The sequence below is a fragment of the Ipomoea triloba genome, chromosome 11 (genome assembly GCF_003576645.1).
Source record: "Ipomoea triloba cultivar NCNSP0323 chromosome 11, ASM357664v1".
Lineage (NCBI taxonomy): Eukaryota > Viridiplantae > Streptophyta > Magnoliopsida > Solanales > Convolvulaceae > Ipomoea > Ipomoea triloba.
In genome coordinates, this window is record NC_044926.1 from 4,523,882 (window position 1) to 4,536,942 (window position 13,061).

Consider the following 13,061-nt stretch of genomic DNA (forward strand, 5'->3'; position numbering starts at 1 on the left):
AATTATGTGAAATTCTTGAAAATATTACATTACCTCAAAACATTCTTTAAACTAAACACTTCATAAATTAAATATTATAACAAATTAAATTATAAAGAAATTAAATCAAAATTAATTATCCATGCCTTGAATTATTCTGCCACGAAGAGATTATTATATTATTAGCTATGGAAGGGGTGATCACAAATTTAATTCTTATCGACATTTTTTTAGTCAGATTTGTTGTACATAATTTTTTAATACAATTTTCTTTTTTTTTAAAGGAAAAATACAATTTATTTTTATGTTGTCAAACTTTACACAGAAATACAGAATGAATGAATAAATAAATAAAGCACCGCCAAGGACCTTGTAGTCCAGTGGCATCAAATCCTTTCCTTTATATGGGAGGTGGTGGGTTCGAGCCTCAGTGGAGGCAATACTAACTCTTGTGCTTCAATAGGTTGAGAAAGTAGTTATAAACAGATACTGCATTATGATAGAGTTAGTAATATTCAAAAACAAAAATAAATAAATAAAGCACCCTTATGATACTGGGTTGGATCTGGACCAATTCACGTGTCTATAAAGGTGGGCCTAGTTATTTAATAGGTGGTGGCAGACTGGTATCCACGCCACAGAATTCAGAATAAAGCCGATAAACAAATTAAAAAATCGATATATTATCATGAATTTAATGCCCAATTCTCTGAATAAATATTGGAAAATTATATTATGGGACAGGAGTATATCTTGTAGTTGACACATTATGTACATGCAGTTATTAATTTTTGTACTTATAAATAAATTGAAAACACATCAGATGATAATTATAGACATATAACATGATAATTACAAATATAAATTGTTAACTTCAAACGCATAAGATATGTTAGGTTAACATCTTATATATCTGCAATTAACATATTTTGTACCTGTAGTTAACAATTTGTGTCTATAGTTATCATGTTATGTGTCTATAATTACTATGTGATGTACCTTCAATTTGTTCAATTTGTTTACAGGTACTGAAATGTACAGAATGTGTTAACTATAGATACATAATTTTTGAACCAAGATTCACAATGCAATATAAACCATGATCCATGGTATAACAATTGATAAATATTAAAAGATGATTGGGTTTTGGACACATTGTTTAAACATTAAACTTTGCAGTTTTGTACAATTTGATGATTCGATCTAATCCAATCTGATATTCTGGTCACATCTACTTGATATATACCTTGTTCTTGGACTGCATTTTGTGAGAGTGAAATTATAACAGTTAGAATGGTAGCAGCCTAGCAGGTAAGTTTAGATTACCACTTCAAATGATGATTGTATACTTAAGATAACAAATCATTGATTTTTTATCCCAGAATTAGTCTTGTGTGAGATCGTCTAACGTAAAACAGTTAAACATTTTTAGTCTTTATCAATACAGACTGTTAAAAATATAGTAGCACCCAACATCCTAGTGTCAGCAGCAAGCCATTGAGATGGGTCATGCTGGTGACATATAATGAGAGGGTTGCTCCCTTCCCTGCAAAGGGAGTTCAAGTAGATGAACTCTTTGGATCATCCTTAGAATGGTGGGAAGTCGGCCAAACGCTTATCTAGGAAAGAATGGCGAGCATGGCAATGGCAACGAAAAAAAAGAATACCTTCATTTTTAGCACTCTTGGCTCGCCTTGAGGATAGATGGGAGCGGGGCGTTGATTGCTATTAGCTGCAGTTTCAAGAAAACAGAAGAATTTTACTAGTTCACCTTTTAGCAGAGAGTTTAATAGCCACTTTTAAATGCAATAGCAAGTCTCTAGTTGCAATACTGTTTGTTAATTGTTACCCCTCTTTGTGCAGTGAAGGACACTAACATATGCATGTAACAGGTGATCATGGCTCTCAACAAATCATGTTTCGATTTTGGCATACTTGCATGTGAACCAGATTGTTAAACTCACCTCGTCTGTGATAGGGTGAGGAAGAGCCAGCTTGTGTGCGTGCAAGTTGTATCCACAGTCGCCGGGAACAGGATTCTCTGGTCTCCGGTACCCACTATGCACAAAAGCAAAGCAATTGACATTTGGCATTAAAAGCACCAAACGAGCACATGCATACTAGTACTACAAACGGAATGGAACTACTAATATATACTCTATATATATCACACACCTACCAAATAATTATAAGATGATATGAAATGGATGAATGACTAGCTAGGCATTAGCTATAACTGGGACACGTTTCCATGAGAATAAATAACCAGAATGGAAAAAAGAGTAGATAACATCTGCAATGTGCAGCACAAGTATGTTTGATTTGCTTTTTATCGAGTTATATTTTGTTTGATAAGTTTACATCCTTTTATCTTTTTTAATCTATATTAGAATCTTAATTTATTGATTCTTAGACTTTGACAAAAATACTGTTTTTTTCATTCCCCTACTTTAGAAACACACCAATCAACTGCAATTTGACAAACAGCTTCTAGACATTTAGAACTGCGGTAAAGAAAGTAACACGAAATGCACGAAATGGAAGAAAACTAGAAAGAGAGGAAATCTGCATACCCATCTTGAGCAAAACTTTCATCAATGAGGTCAGGATCAAAGCACATTGGTTGTCCCCCATCGATGTAAAGAGGATCACCTGAAGCACCAAGAATCACATCCAGATAATAAGCAATGAACTATACTAAGCTGCATTCAATTAAGCACAATATTAAGAATAAAAAATTCTATCACAGGAACAAAATCAAGATGTTGCAAGTTAGCAGATAGTAATTTGTTATGGTGCAGTTTGCACATAACAAGGTAAGGGGAGCCTATAGTACTGGCACCCAAATTAAAATAAGAGGGTCAAAAGTAGAGTTAAATATGAGCCCCACATAAAACAGAATTGGAGTCCCAAAAGGAATGTTAGACAAACGATTAGGAGAAGGTGGTTTACCTATAAGTGGATGCCCAATGAAAGAAAGATGGATGCGAATTTGGTGTGGCCTGCCAGATTGAATTTCAACCTGCTGAAGAATACAAGAAAAAGGAAAAGAAATTACATATAAAGACGTCAACTGCTCCTATCTCCCTCCTGAACCTCCATATCCAGTCAAAGAAATAGCATAGCACTGCCTCAGTAAAAACTTTGTAATTTCCTTCTCATTGAGTATGCATTATTTGCTAATTCATATTAATAGCACAAATGTTAAGTATCTTTAAGAGCACAATCCCTTACATATGTATTTAAATTTTCACAGCTTCAAGCTAGTTGGCCCTTTTGCATTTCTTTCCATTCATTTTGTATTTTCCTTTACTTTCCTCAGCACATTGTTCCAGTCAACCTAGATCAAATTCTCTTTTAAGTTGACAAACATCCACTAAAAACCATCTGGCATGAATATATAGCCAAGGATCTTTATTAATTAAAGTGGCTTCCCCAGCCATATGTACTTAATTTCCCATGTAATTTGGAGCACATATTAAGTGGAAAGGTCAAATAACATTGGGTTCAAAACCATTTAGTATACTGATTGCACCAGCGTTCCAAATTGTTATACTGAATTAACAACCCCTTCCAAGAAAAAAAGCATCCTTTGATCCCTTTTTGTCTGTGTGTTGAAACAGGATCCTAAAGATATCCATTGGGTATTTGAATGAAATACCTCTACCAATGTGCAATTTTTCTCCACCTGTCTCTCAAGAACACGAACATTACTCAAGGCCGGTTTCCCTGAAAAAGGAAATTGAATAGGAAAGCATATCAACTTAAGGCACTATAGATTCTTTAGAATAAATAAAATGGTAAGGCTATATTGGAAACCTGAAGGAGAAGCAACATACAACCCTTTGGCAACTCCAGGATATCGGACCATCCCAATTGGTTGCTCGATTACAAGCTATGATGCAAAATAATTTTTAGTTTGCATGACTTCATAATGTGAAAAGGAAAATGAAATGCTTAAGAAAAAGAATGTTGAGGGCTTGAGGTTGCAGACAAGCATATAGGGAGCATGCTGGGAAACAAGGGGGATAGAAGAATAGAAGGAAAAGAAAAACAGATCTGCAAAGAGAGAGAATATGAAGTTGGAATAGCAGCATAGTGGGGAGGAAGCAGTGCATTTATATACCTCATCCTCATTTATTACCCCACTTACAAGGGCCCGATATATCTTTAAAATCTTTCTCACTCTCATTACTTCAACATTGGAATATCTGTAGATATGAAGTTCAGGTATTCTATTATATGACAAATAATAATACCGTAAATTCATGCATATTCTGTTGCCTAGTGCAATGTATTGTACTATAACCAAATAGAATGCTTGACTTGTACCTTTTTTCTTGAACAATAGATGTTCCATCAGCAAAATATGCAGAAAGGCGAGATTTTGCATGCTTTGTTTTTGCACAAAGTAATATCCCTACAATATCAAAGGACGAGAATTTCAACGCTATTAAAATGATAACTTCCTAAATGATGCTGAACTCTAATATTTCACTTATGACATACCTGATGTACCCCGTCCTAATCGGTGAACTGGAACAGGATGTGGTTCTCCAGAAGATGATAAAGAGGACATCTTGCTTGCACGCCATTGAAGTTGTGTCAAGACAGTCCGCTGCTGGAATAAACCTCCTGGTAGAACTTGCAAACCAGATGGCTTGTTCAGAGCAATCTGAAAACATCCAAGGAAGTTCACATTTATCTAGCTCTGGAAAATAGTCAAGCAAGTATAGCAGTATAGCATAGAAATGAGAATCATAAACTCAAAACTGTATGTCACTACCATAGAAAATAAATTTATGAAAAAAGAAGAAGCAACAATGCCAGTTAAGAAATATAAAATAAAAACAAAAACAACTAAAATTTAAGTGAATTTACCAAATCATCATCTTCAAATAGAACTTCCAACACATAAGGTGCATTGGGCTCCTTCCAAGGAAGGCGGTGATATAAAAGTTGTGCACCAGGACTGCAGCAAATTTACAAACTTATTAGCGGAGCAGGTATTTATTAATTTCCCTCCCACAACATATAGCCAAAATGCATGATAACCTGAGACTCGCATCTGGATTGCTAACAACTCTACCATCAATTGTTATCTGGAGAGATTGCAAAGCACACTCATCTCATTCAGTCACATTATAAATTCTCCACTTAAGCATTTCCTGGAGGCACTAACCTGTTCATTTTGAATTCTCTGCAACCAACTGCTGGAACTGTCAGTCTATGTATTTAAAAGGCACAACATACAAATTTTTTCTTTTTTAAATGAAAACTTGATGAAATTACCCCTGTAAGGGAGCTGAATTCTTGTACTTTCTGGAGTAGAACTCGATCAACGTAAGACCTATAAAAAAATTTGAATAATTAAAAAAATTAAAATAGTTTTGCATACATAATACAGGGAGAGAGGGATGAGAGACACCTGCATCAGAGGGGCGGACGAGGTCATGGTAAGCTAAACCTTCGTTGAATTCAGGCCACGGCTCCCCGAACGTTCGCCGTGTAGGCGTAGCTGCCGCCGTTGATGGCGCTGAATTCTCTGCTTTGCTCGACATCTTCTTCTACTGTGATTCCGACGGGGCAAATTTCATAATTTATTCTATTCACCGTTCTATACTGAAAATAAACATTTTACACCTTTTTATCTACCATTCTTTCTTTCAGTTTTGTCTTCCAACTATACTAATTTTTTGACAAATTATTATAATTCTAAATCATTTTGTTTGTGTCACATATGTCTAATTTACCACTTTTAGTAGAATCTATTAACCAAATATTGAATAAATTTTGACCAAAACTAGAAGGAAAAGAATGAAATAAAGTTTACGGATTTAATTACAATTCTTGCACCTTGTCGAATTGTGAACTAAAAATGCAAGTTTAATTCTGATTAACACTTTCTCCGTCGAATCGTACCATATAAATTGGTCTAAGTGTTTTCTCTTTGTGCTTAGGTCAAAAAAAGCTTCCAATTTTTGCGAGTTTGATTCAAATCTCTTGACAATAATTCGTGTTTTGGTGCTACATAGATTAGGATTTATGTGCTCTTGACAAACCTCCATGGTTAAGTTCAATGGTGGCATGAACAGAATTAGAAAATATGAATAAATAATTGCTTTACTGCATAAAATTGATCAGCCTCCATACATACAAGTATATACGGAGTAATACATTAGAAAAGCCAGTAAATGTAGTACAACATTGTACTAATACAGCAGCGTGGGTCAAAACTCAAAACAGTGAGATTAATCCACTCTTTCTGCTACTGCGTGTTCAAGATTCAAGAGTGCATCAATGGAAGAATTCAGTGTGACCAGCAAATAGCAATATCCCTGCACCACAATTTAGCCTCCTTGAGTCCTTGCCTAACTTCAAGCTTCAAGAGTGCATCAATGGAAGAACTCAGTATGACCAGCAATATCCCTGCACCACAATTTAGCCTCCTTGGCTAACTTCAAGCTTCTAGAGATCACAAGTCCCGTGGCGTTGTGTGTTGAGGTTGGTGTGTATGAATTGGCTTCCTCCTCCCTTCCTAACGACAGGGCTTCCCTAGCAGGAACTACGTTCTTCCACCAAAACTCCCACAGAATCCCATGCATCAGCTCCCAATAACTACGATCTCTACACACACGAAATATTGTGCTTCCGTTAGGTGTCCAACAATACAGATCTACCCAATCTCGGTTCATGATTTCCATTTGGCCTTGTACCTGAGGCATATAGTAAAACGGCATGGTTGACCATGGGAGCCCCTTTTCAGGCTTTCCTTTGTTGTAAGGGCACTTCACTTCCAGAATCCCTCCCTCTGGTAAGCATCCAATGAGTCCATCTGGGGATGCACCGACCCAATCAAATCTTTCATCAGAATGTATTGCAAATCCATATGGGCTCACATCACGGCCCGTGATGCTTTTGTACTGCCCTATTGCTACTTCTTCCATGAGAACACCCCAGTCCATAGCACATCTACTAGGAGATTCCACTAACTGAACTTCTGGAGCAAATACTTTCTCATGCCAGAGCTCATATCGACGTTTTCCTTTCCAGAATCCCAAAGCAGTGCTAAAGGTGCTTGTGGTCAACTTGTCCTTGCGAAGGGCAAACCATTCTTCAGAACGTTGCGGAGCACTTGATGGAGCTACACAACCCGTCAAAACCAAGGACGAGCAAGGATGAATAAGAGGAGCACTTGGAGACAGATATGGTGATGCACATGTTGAAAACAGCCTTAAGAAAACGATTCTAGACTTTCTTCTGTGAGGAAGTGGAACAACAGCTTTATGAATGCCAGTAAATCTGGCAATGCAGGTATTGGACATCGCTGATACCTATGGACGTAGGTGATTGGTAGATCCTGCAAGTAAGGTGGAAGTAAAAGTAGTCACGAGGGAGCACGCAGAAACAAAGAGCAAGTGGGAATACAATGCAAAAATGAAAATGCCAAATGACATGTCAGAAAATCTTGCAATCCAAAACAAGCTTGTAGATTGGAATCTGCTATGCAATAGAGAAAATTCAATTTTTCTGAAATACAATACTTATCATGTTATTCATTAAAAATGAGTTCAAAAGTTATTTACTTGCATCAAAGAATTGGAGACAGACCCTTAAATATAACTGATATTTACTCAAAAATTTTAAATAAAGCATGTATCTCCTCGGGAAAGATATACATGATTCAAACTCCTCCATGTTTAAAACCATAATGGAAATACTGATACAAGTGTTAATGAACATAAACCATGGGATTACTGAGTTGGAGAAAACCAAGGGGATATAAACCAAAGTTGTAGCTATTTTAGCTAACAACAAACTTCTACTAAATAAGATTTATCAACAATCTGAAACCAAAAGATTATTCTGATGTTAAGACATTCATTGTTCATATTCAATACAACAATTTCATATTAATCTTCAGTCAATATGCAATGGAGTATCAAACAGAATAGGAACAACAGAGACTCAATATGTAATGTAGTAAGGAGCAGTAAACTGCATGAGCAAGCAGCAAAACAAAAACAAAACAAAAAACTTGAGGTATTATATTCAAGAACATGAGGTGTTTGTAAAAATGCCCCAGCTAGTAGAATTAGGGTTTCGTAAGCTCACCCAGCTGAAACGGAGCAAAACTTTCCGGTTTTCTGAAATTGAGCGGCAAACTACGAATAATTGTACAAAAGGAGCCGGAAAAGAATATCATAAGCTGAGGCGCCGCCGTGACGGTTCTGAGCTCAGGCGAAACAGGGCAGCCAACATTTTCTGCTACAGCGTCGGAATGTTTTGTAAATCCAATTTTAATTGTTCATTTATTTATTTTTATTGTTCATATGAAATCAAAAGGCTTTGGCCTTTGCTTTGGGAAACGTACACGGATATGCTACCCAATTTACGAGTTGGAAAATTATTTATTAAAGTCATTTCTGCCCTTATATTTTTAGTGAAAATATAATTTTATGAGAAATTTTAAAGTATGTTTTGCACTAAATACATTTCAAATATATGTTAAGAATTTGTCAATAACTTTGTAGTCTAGTAACATTAAGTGACTCTCTCAAATGGAAGGTAATGAGCTTAGCCCTAGTAGGGACACTACCTTCGGTAACTTAATAAAGTAATTATAAACAAATAATACAGGCAAATAAAATATGTGACCGAATTGTTATTATTTTGTCAACAAAATTTGGAGTTAGATTGGGATTAGGATTGAGTTCTTTGTGTAGAAAAGTGTATAATTTGACGTAAGTTAATTGAGATATATGATTTGTACTTTTACAATCTAAAATCATGTGGAGAGGTAAATCACGGGTTGCATTATAGACAAAGAGCCAAAACTGCAAAGAACATTTCACAATTGCTTGCACACTATAATAACTTCATAGAATAAAAGAGGGTCTGCAACATATGAAAGAAGTCTCAAATCTCAACAATTCTAAATTCATCCTTATTTCTTAAATCAAACTCCACCATTAACCTCTAAGATCTTACAACAAAATGCTCTTGCTCTCCCTTATTCCTTCATTCCCTGGATTTTTGTTGGATGAAAGAAGAAGAAAAAAAAATACAAAAGAACAGACAATCAGGGGAAATCCAATCAATGCAAAGATCAATGGTGTGCATATTAGCTTAGAACGCGAGCCGGTGAAGAAGGTCCTGCAATCCGGTTCCAATCGCCTGCCTCACCGCAGTGCCCGACTCTAACGCCAACTGTTAGTTGATCCGGTTCGCGTACCGAAGTTTCAGAAAGAATCAATTTTGTAGGAGGAACGGGTTCTCGAGTGTGTCCGTCTATGGAAGTTTCAGTAAGCGCCACTTTTTTGGTAGCGATGGCTTTCAGGCGATACCGCTCTGCCCTAGAGCCAATCACCTGTCCGAGGATCGAGGCTGCAATGGTGAACGCCATGGCTGTCTTAGGCATCAATACCGACTTCCGGAGCATGCCGATGAATGGCACGGCTGCATGGACTGCGGTAAACCACGAAAGCGAGAATTTTTCCGTGTGTTCTCTCCATATTCCTAAGGGTATATTTGCTGCCATGCCCATGGCACCGATAACCAGTACCTTTGTGGACAGAGGTTGCGGCCTGAGGTTCTTCGCAAATGCAGTTTTAGATATTGCAGCCCTGGCGGCAACCACAGCGGGAGGACACTTCAGCTGCACACCGGGAGGGGGCTGAATAGCCTTTGCCACTAGCGGGATGACTTTACTCACGGCACGGTATGACTTTGCAATAGGACAACTTCCGCTTTGCAACCATTCGTTGCTCAGCGCCTCGTGTTTTGAGTCTCCTCCCTGAAATATCAAGAATCGAGAGGAATGATTGAGACGCCAGATACTAATTAATACTTCAAAACGCACTCGCATTCCAGAATTTAGGAATAACATTTTACCATTAAAACCAACCTACTTTTGTCCATTTTAACCCAAAACCTAACAGCTTAAGATGGAGAATGAGAACAAAAAATTACAGAAAAGTATCTGCCATGTACCTTTGAAGAAGAATCCTTTTTAGATGACTTAGAGTTCTTCTTTTGATTATTCCACTTCTTAGAGAATGCATCAAAACCGAAAGGCCCTCCAAGTCCAAAACCGGAGAGACTTATGGTAGCAGCCTTTGCTGCCAAAGGGTTGAACTGGGCTGGTGCTGGTTCAGGCTCGATCTTCTCATTCTGAATGAATGATCTCCCGGAAAGTGGGACCACGCCATCCTGCCCATGGAAAAGTCTGAACGCCATATCAAAATTGGGACCATCCTCAAATATAGGACCTTTACTGCCACGTACCTGATAAGATACAAAGAGAATGATGAGAATAAGTCCCAACACAGCATGGTGAAAAATTAGGGAACCACGAAAAACAATTCATTAACTGTAAAATGGGGAAGTTCCTTACTATAACTGTCAAATAGATGTATAACTTACAGGCAATGGGAAAGCCATAGAGCTTGAGAAGGAAAAATTCGTAGGCTCATTGATGTTACGCAAAAATGGACACCTTATAATGTCTTGCTGAAAAGGTGAAGAGTCATCATTTAAGTTCATAGAGAAAAAATCCATTCTTTACAAAGAAAGTTGACCTGCACAAAGGTGGAAAGTTATAAGTAACACAAACATCTATATGTAATGTCCTCAAATTAAAAAAAATAAAGCCTGAAAGCCAAAAGCGCAGGGAGGGAGATTGAGATATACGCCATATTTAACTTCACAAATCGTAAGAATCTAAACAGAAGACTGCTAAGCCCTTTAAACATAACAAGGAGTTATAATTTGAGTTCCAAATATGTACCATATAATAAACAAACACAAAAGTTTAATTTGCTCGATTGGATTGAAAGATCAAATATCAAATAAATACACAGCAAAAATGGGGTAAAGGAAAGATAAAGAAACATCAAATAAGAAAAAATATAATCGAAAACATATTGTTTACCTGATAATCATAATCATATTGCTAAAAGAGAGAGCAACAAAATAAATAAATAAAAATACAAAACAACCCTTTCATCTAGAAATTCCTAATGCTTATACAGTATCATTCTCCCAATCCTTAAAAGACAACACATAGATCCAATGACGAAACATGTATTTCATTGTCTCACTACACATACTTTTTTAGCTTAAGCTCCAGTAAATCAAACTAGTAATTGAAAGGAGATTAAAAACTTTAGTCCTCTTACAAAATTTGAGAAATTATGTCAATATAGCAAACAAAGGCAACAATCAAGGTGTTCCCTATTTCATATAAACAACTAAATCAATGGCAAAAACTTAAGTAGCTAGATCTAAGGCATGATTAACATGAAAAATCTCAAAGCCCCATCACCTCAGCCAAAAATATTTTCTTTTGACTTTTTTTGGCCAGAACTACTTTTGCACATTAAATCCTAAAATTAAAATAAATAAATGAATGCACACAAAAACCAGATTAAGGTGAGGTGGGTACAACAGCACACACACAACAACAACCAAAAAAACAAAAAAACAAAAAAAAAAAAAAGCATAACTTGTGATAACAACAACTAAGATCAGAATTGAAGTCATTTTTTGACAGATTCTTTCCTCCTTACAGATCAAAGTTCACAACTTTCCACATAAAACACTCAATAATCATCAAAACTCAAAACAAACAAACAATAGCAACATACTCATTAGCTAAAAGCCTAAAATTGATGAAAATCAACACAACCCGAATCAAAATAAAAGTGAAACAAATCGTAGCAGCAAAAAGTACAATAATATTACTATACCTCAGTACAAGAACGAGGAGTATTGATACCTAAAAGAACCAGGCCGATTGTTTGAGCAAGGAAGAAGATGGTTGGAGAGAGAAACAAAAATTGTTGGAGAGGGAGAGTGAAATTTAAACGACGCCGTGGAAAGCACAAGCCTTATAGAGTAGTTGGCAGTTGGTACCCACGCCGGCCATCTTTGACAGAGAAGAAATGTTCGGTGGTGGAATTGGTATTAGATGGCGTGTGCCAATTAGTTGACTTTTATTTTGCTATTTTCTTTCTTCTTTTTTCTCCTTTCATTTTATTCATTATTCATTTATTCCTACTCCCCCATAACAAGTCAAGAAGATACAAAGTATGGGTACAAAATATTAATTTTTTAAATTAATTGGGTGTACAATTTTAAGTCAAATTTTACAAGTATGAATGATTATTCTAAATCAAATGATTGAAATTTCATTAAATATTTAACTTTTTAATTAATGTTTTTCTCTTTTCACTTATAGTAAAAATAGATTATACTTATTGTTTTATTGCCCACAATATTGAAAAGGTATTTGGGAGGGTTATCAAGAACCTCCCCACCTCGCATATGCAAAAGTGACAATCGGGGCGAAACAAATCTTTTTAATAGGCTAAGTAAAAAAATTCCGTGCTAATTCTAATGAGTGAAAACCAATCTCGTAATTTTCCTTTAAAAAAATTTATTTAACTCCCTTTTATTTAAGCACAATGTTAATTCATGTGCAACTATCAGCACCATATTGTGCAGGTAAACAAAGCTACATATTGCATATGTTCTTTATAGTTATACATGTAACGAGTCACGAGTGCACTATGTAGTAGTGTTAATTGCATTTGAAAATTTGAGTTATTTACAAAATGTCATTACATTTTTCTTTTTCATTGCACTAAAGCCGTTAGATTTTTTCAAATCAACGACATTAAGTGGTTATCAATTTTCTTATGAGGTAATGTTCTCATTTGATCAAAATCATATATATTCACATGTCTATTTTGCAAGGAAAGAATACAAAAACTATTCAAAATTTTGCAACCCACAATAAATGAAGCATACCAAATGTTTGAAGTAGTCTTTAAATTAAAAGTATATTTGACAAGGGAAACAAAACTACAAATTATGATTGTCAAAAAAACTACAAATTATAAATGACTTTTTCCACAACAAATTGTGCTTGGGATTTTTCTTAATGGTATATTTTAGGAATTTTTTTTTGTGTGCGGAATTAATAATGTTACTCCATAATTGAAAAATATGAATCTTCTCTTTTGTAAATGTAGGTACAATATACCAAGTTTTACCACCCCCCCCCCCCCCCCCCCCCC

General features: G+C 35.8%; 3 protein-coding genes across 7 annotated transcripts; all 3 read right to left on the minus strand.

Annotated features, from left to right (window-relative positions):
• Positions 1-1,065: 1,065 nt before the first annotated feature.
• On the minus strand, positions 1,066-5,600 carry LOC115996250 (RNA pseudouridine synthase 5). 4 transcript variants are annotated; one of them, XM_031235408.1, is made up of 15 exons: positions 5,408-5,600; positions 5,272-5,329; positions 5,162-5,189; positions 5,035-5,081; positions 4,861-4,951; positions 4,489-4,654; positions 4,312-4,399; positions 4,106-4,190; positions 3,799-3,874; positions 3,641-3,708; positions 2,932-3,004; positions 2,553-2,631; positions 1,944-2,037; positions 1,647-1,711; positions 1,066-1,237 (listed from the first exon to the last, which is right to left on the minus strand). In XM_031235408.1, exons 1-14 carry the CDS (start codon positions 5,538-5,540, stop codon positions 1,655-1,657), a joined length of 1,143 nt encoding a protein of 380 aa, XP_031091268.1. In that variant the 5' UTR covers positions 5,541-5,600; the 3' UTR covers positions 1,066-1,237; positions 1,647-1,654. The 4 variants fall into 4 exon arrangements, with proteins under 4 accessions (XP_031091268.1, XP_031091269.1, XP_031091267.1 ...); XM_031235409.1 differs by lacking the exon at positions 1,066-1,237 and having other exon boundaries at positions 1,274-1,711; positions 2,932-3,001; positions 5,408-5,599; XM_031235407.1 differs by lacking the exon at positions 1,066-1,237 and having other exon boundaries at positions 1,274-1,711; positions 5,408-5,599.
• A 476-nt stretch (positions 5,601-6,076) lies between these two features.
• LOC116033952 lies at positions 6,077-8,307 on the minus strand. The gene is made up of 2 exons (XM_031276510.1): positions 8,095-8,307; positions 6,077-7,339 (listed from the first exon to the last, which is right to left on the minus strand). Exon 2 carries the CDS (start codon positions 7,302-7,304, stop codon positions 6,375-6,377), a length of 930 nt encoding a protein of 309 aa, XP_031132370.1. The 5' UTR covers positions 7,305-7,339; positions 8,095-8,307; the 3' UTR covers positions 6,077-6,374.
• A 510-nt stretch (positions 8,308-8,817) lies between these two features.
• Positions 8,818-11,935, minus strand: LOC115997275. Of its 2 annotated transcripts, none has more exons than XM_031236798.1 (4): positions 11,759-11,935; positions 10,405-10,559; positions 9,973-10,266; positions 8,818-9,775 (listed from the first exon to the last, which is right to left on the minus strand). In XM_031236798.1, the coding sequence occupies exons 2-4, from the start codon at positions 10,537-10,539 to the stop codon at positions 9,104-9,106; spliced, it is 1,101 nt and encodes a 366-aa protein (XP_031092658.1). In that variant the 5' UTR covers positions 10,540-10,559; positions 11,759-11,935; the 3' UTR covers positions 8,818-9,103. The 2 variants fall into 2 exon arrangements, with proteins under 2 accessions (XP_031092658.1, XP_031092657.1); XM_031236797.1 differs by having other exon boundaries at positions 11,730-11,933.
• Between the last annotated feature and the right edge of the window lie 1,126 nt (positions 11,936-13,061).

Bases quoted from the DNA above. Each gene is read 5' to 3' on its own strand.
- LOC115996250 (XM_031235408.1), bottom strand. From the start codon at position 5,540: ATGTCGAGCAAAGCAGAGAATTCAGCGCCATCAACGGCGGCAGCTACG. The intron at 4,655-4,860 runs GTAAATTCACTT...GGATGTTTTCAG, and splicing joins TATTTGAAGATGATGATTTG to ATTGCTCTGAACAAGCCATC. The intron at 2,632-2,931 runs GTAAACCACCTT...TTGGTGCTTCAG, and splicing joins CATTGGGCATCCACTTATAG to GTGATCCTCTTTACATCGAT.
- LOC115997275 (XM_031236798.1), bottom strand. From the start codon at position 10,539: ATGGATTTTTTCTCTATGAACTTAAATGATGACTCTTCACCTTTTCAG. The intron at 10,267-10,404 runs GTAAGTTATACA...GTATCTTATCAG, and splicing joins CTATGGCTTTCCCATTGCCT to GTACGTGGCAGTAAAGGTCC. The intron at 9,776-9,972 runs GTACATGGCAGA...TTGATATTTCAG, and splicing joins AAAAGGATTCTTCTTCAAAG to GGAGGAGACTCAAAACACGA.
- LOC116033952 (XM_031276510.1), bottom strand. From the start codon at position 7,304: ATGTCCAATACCTGCATTGCCAGATTTACTGGCATTCATAAAGCTGTT.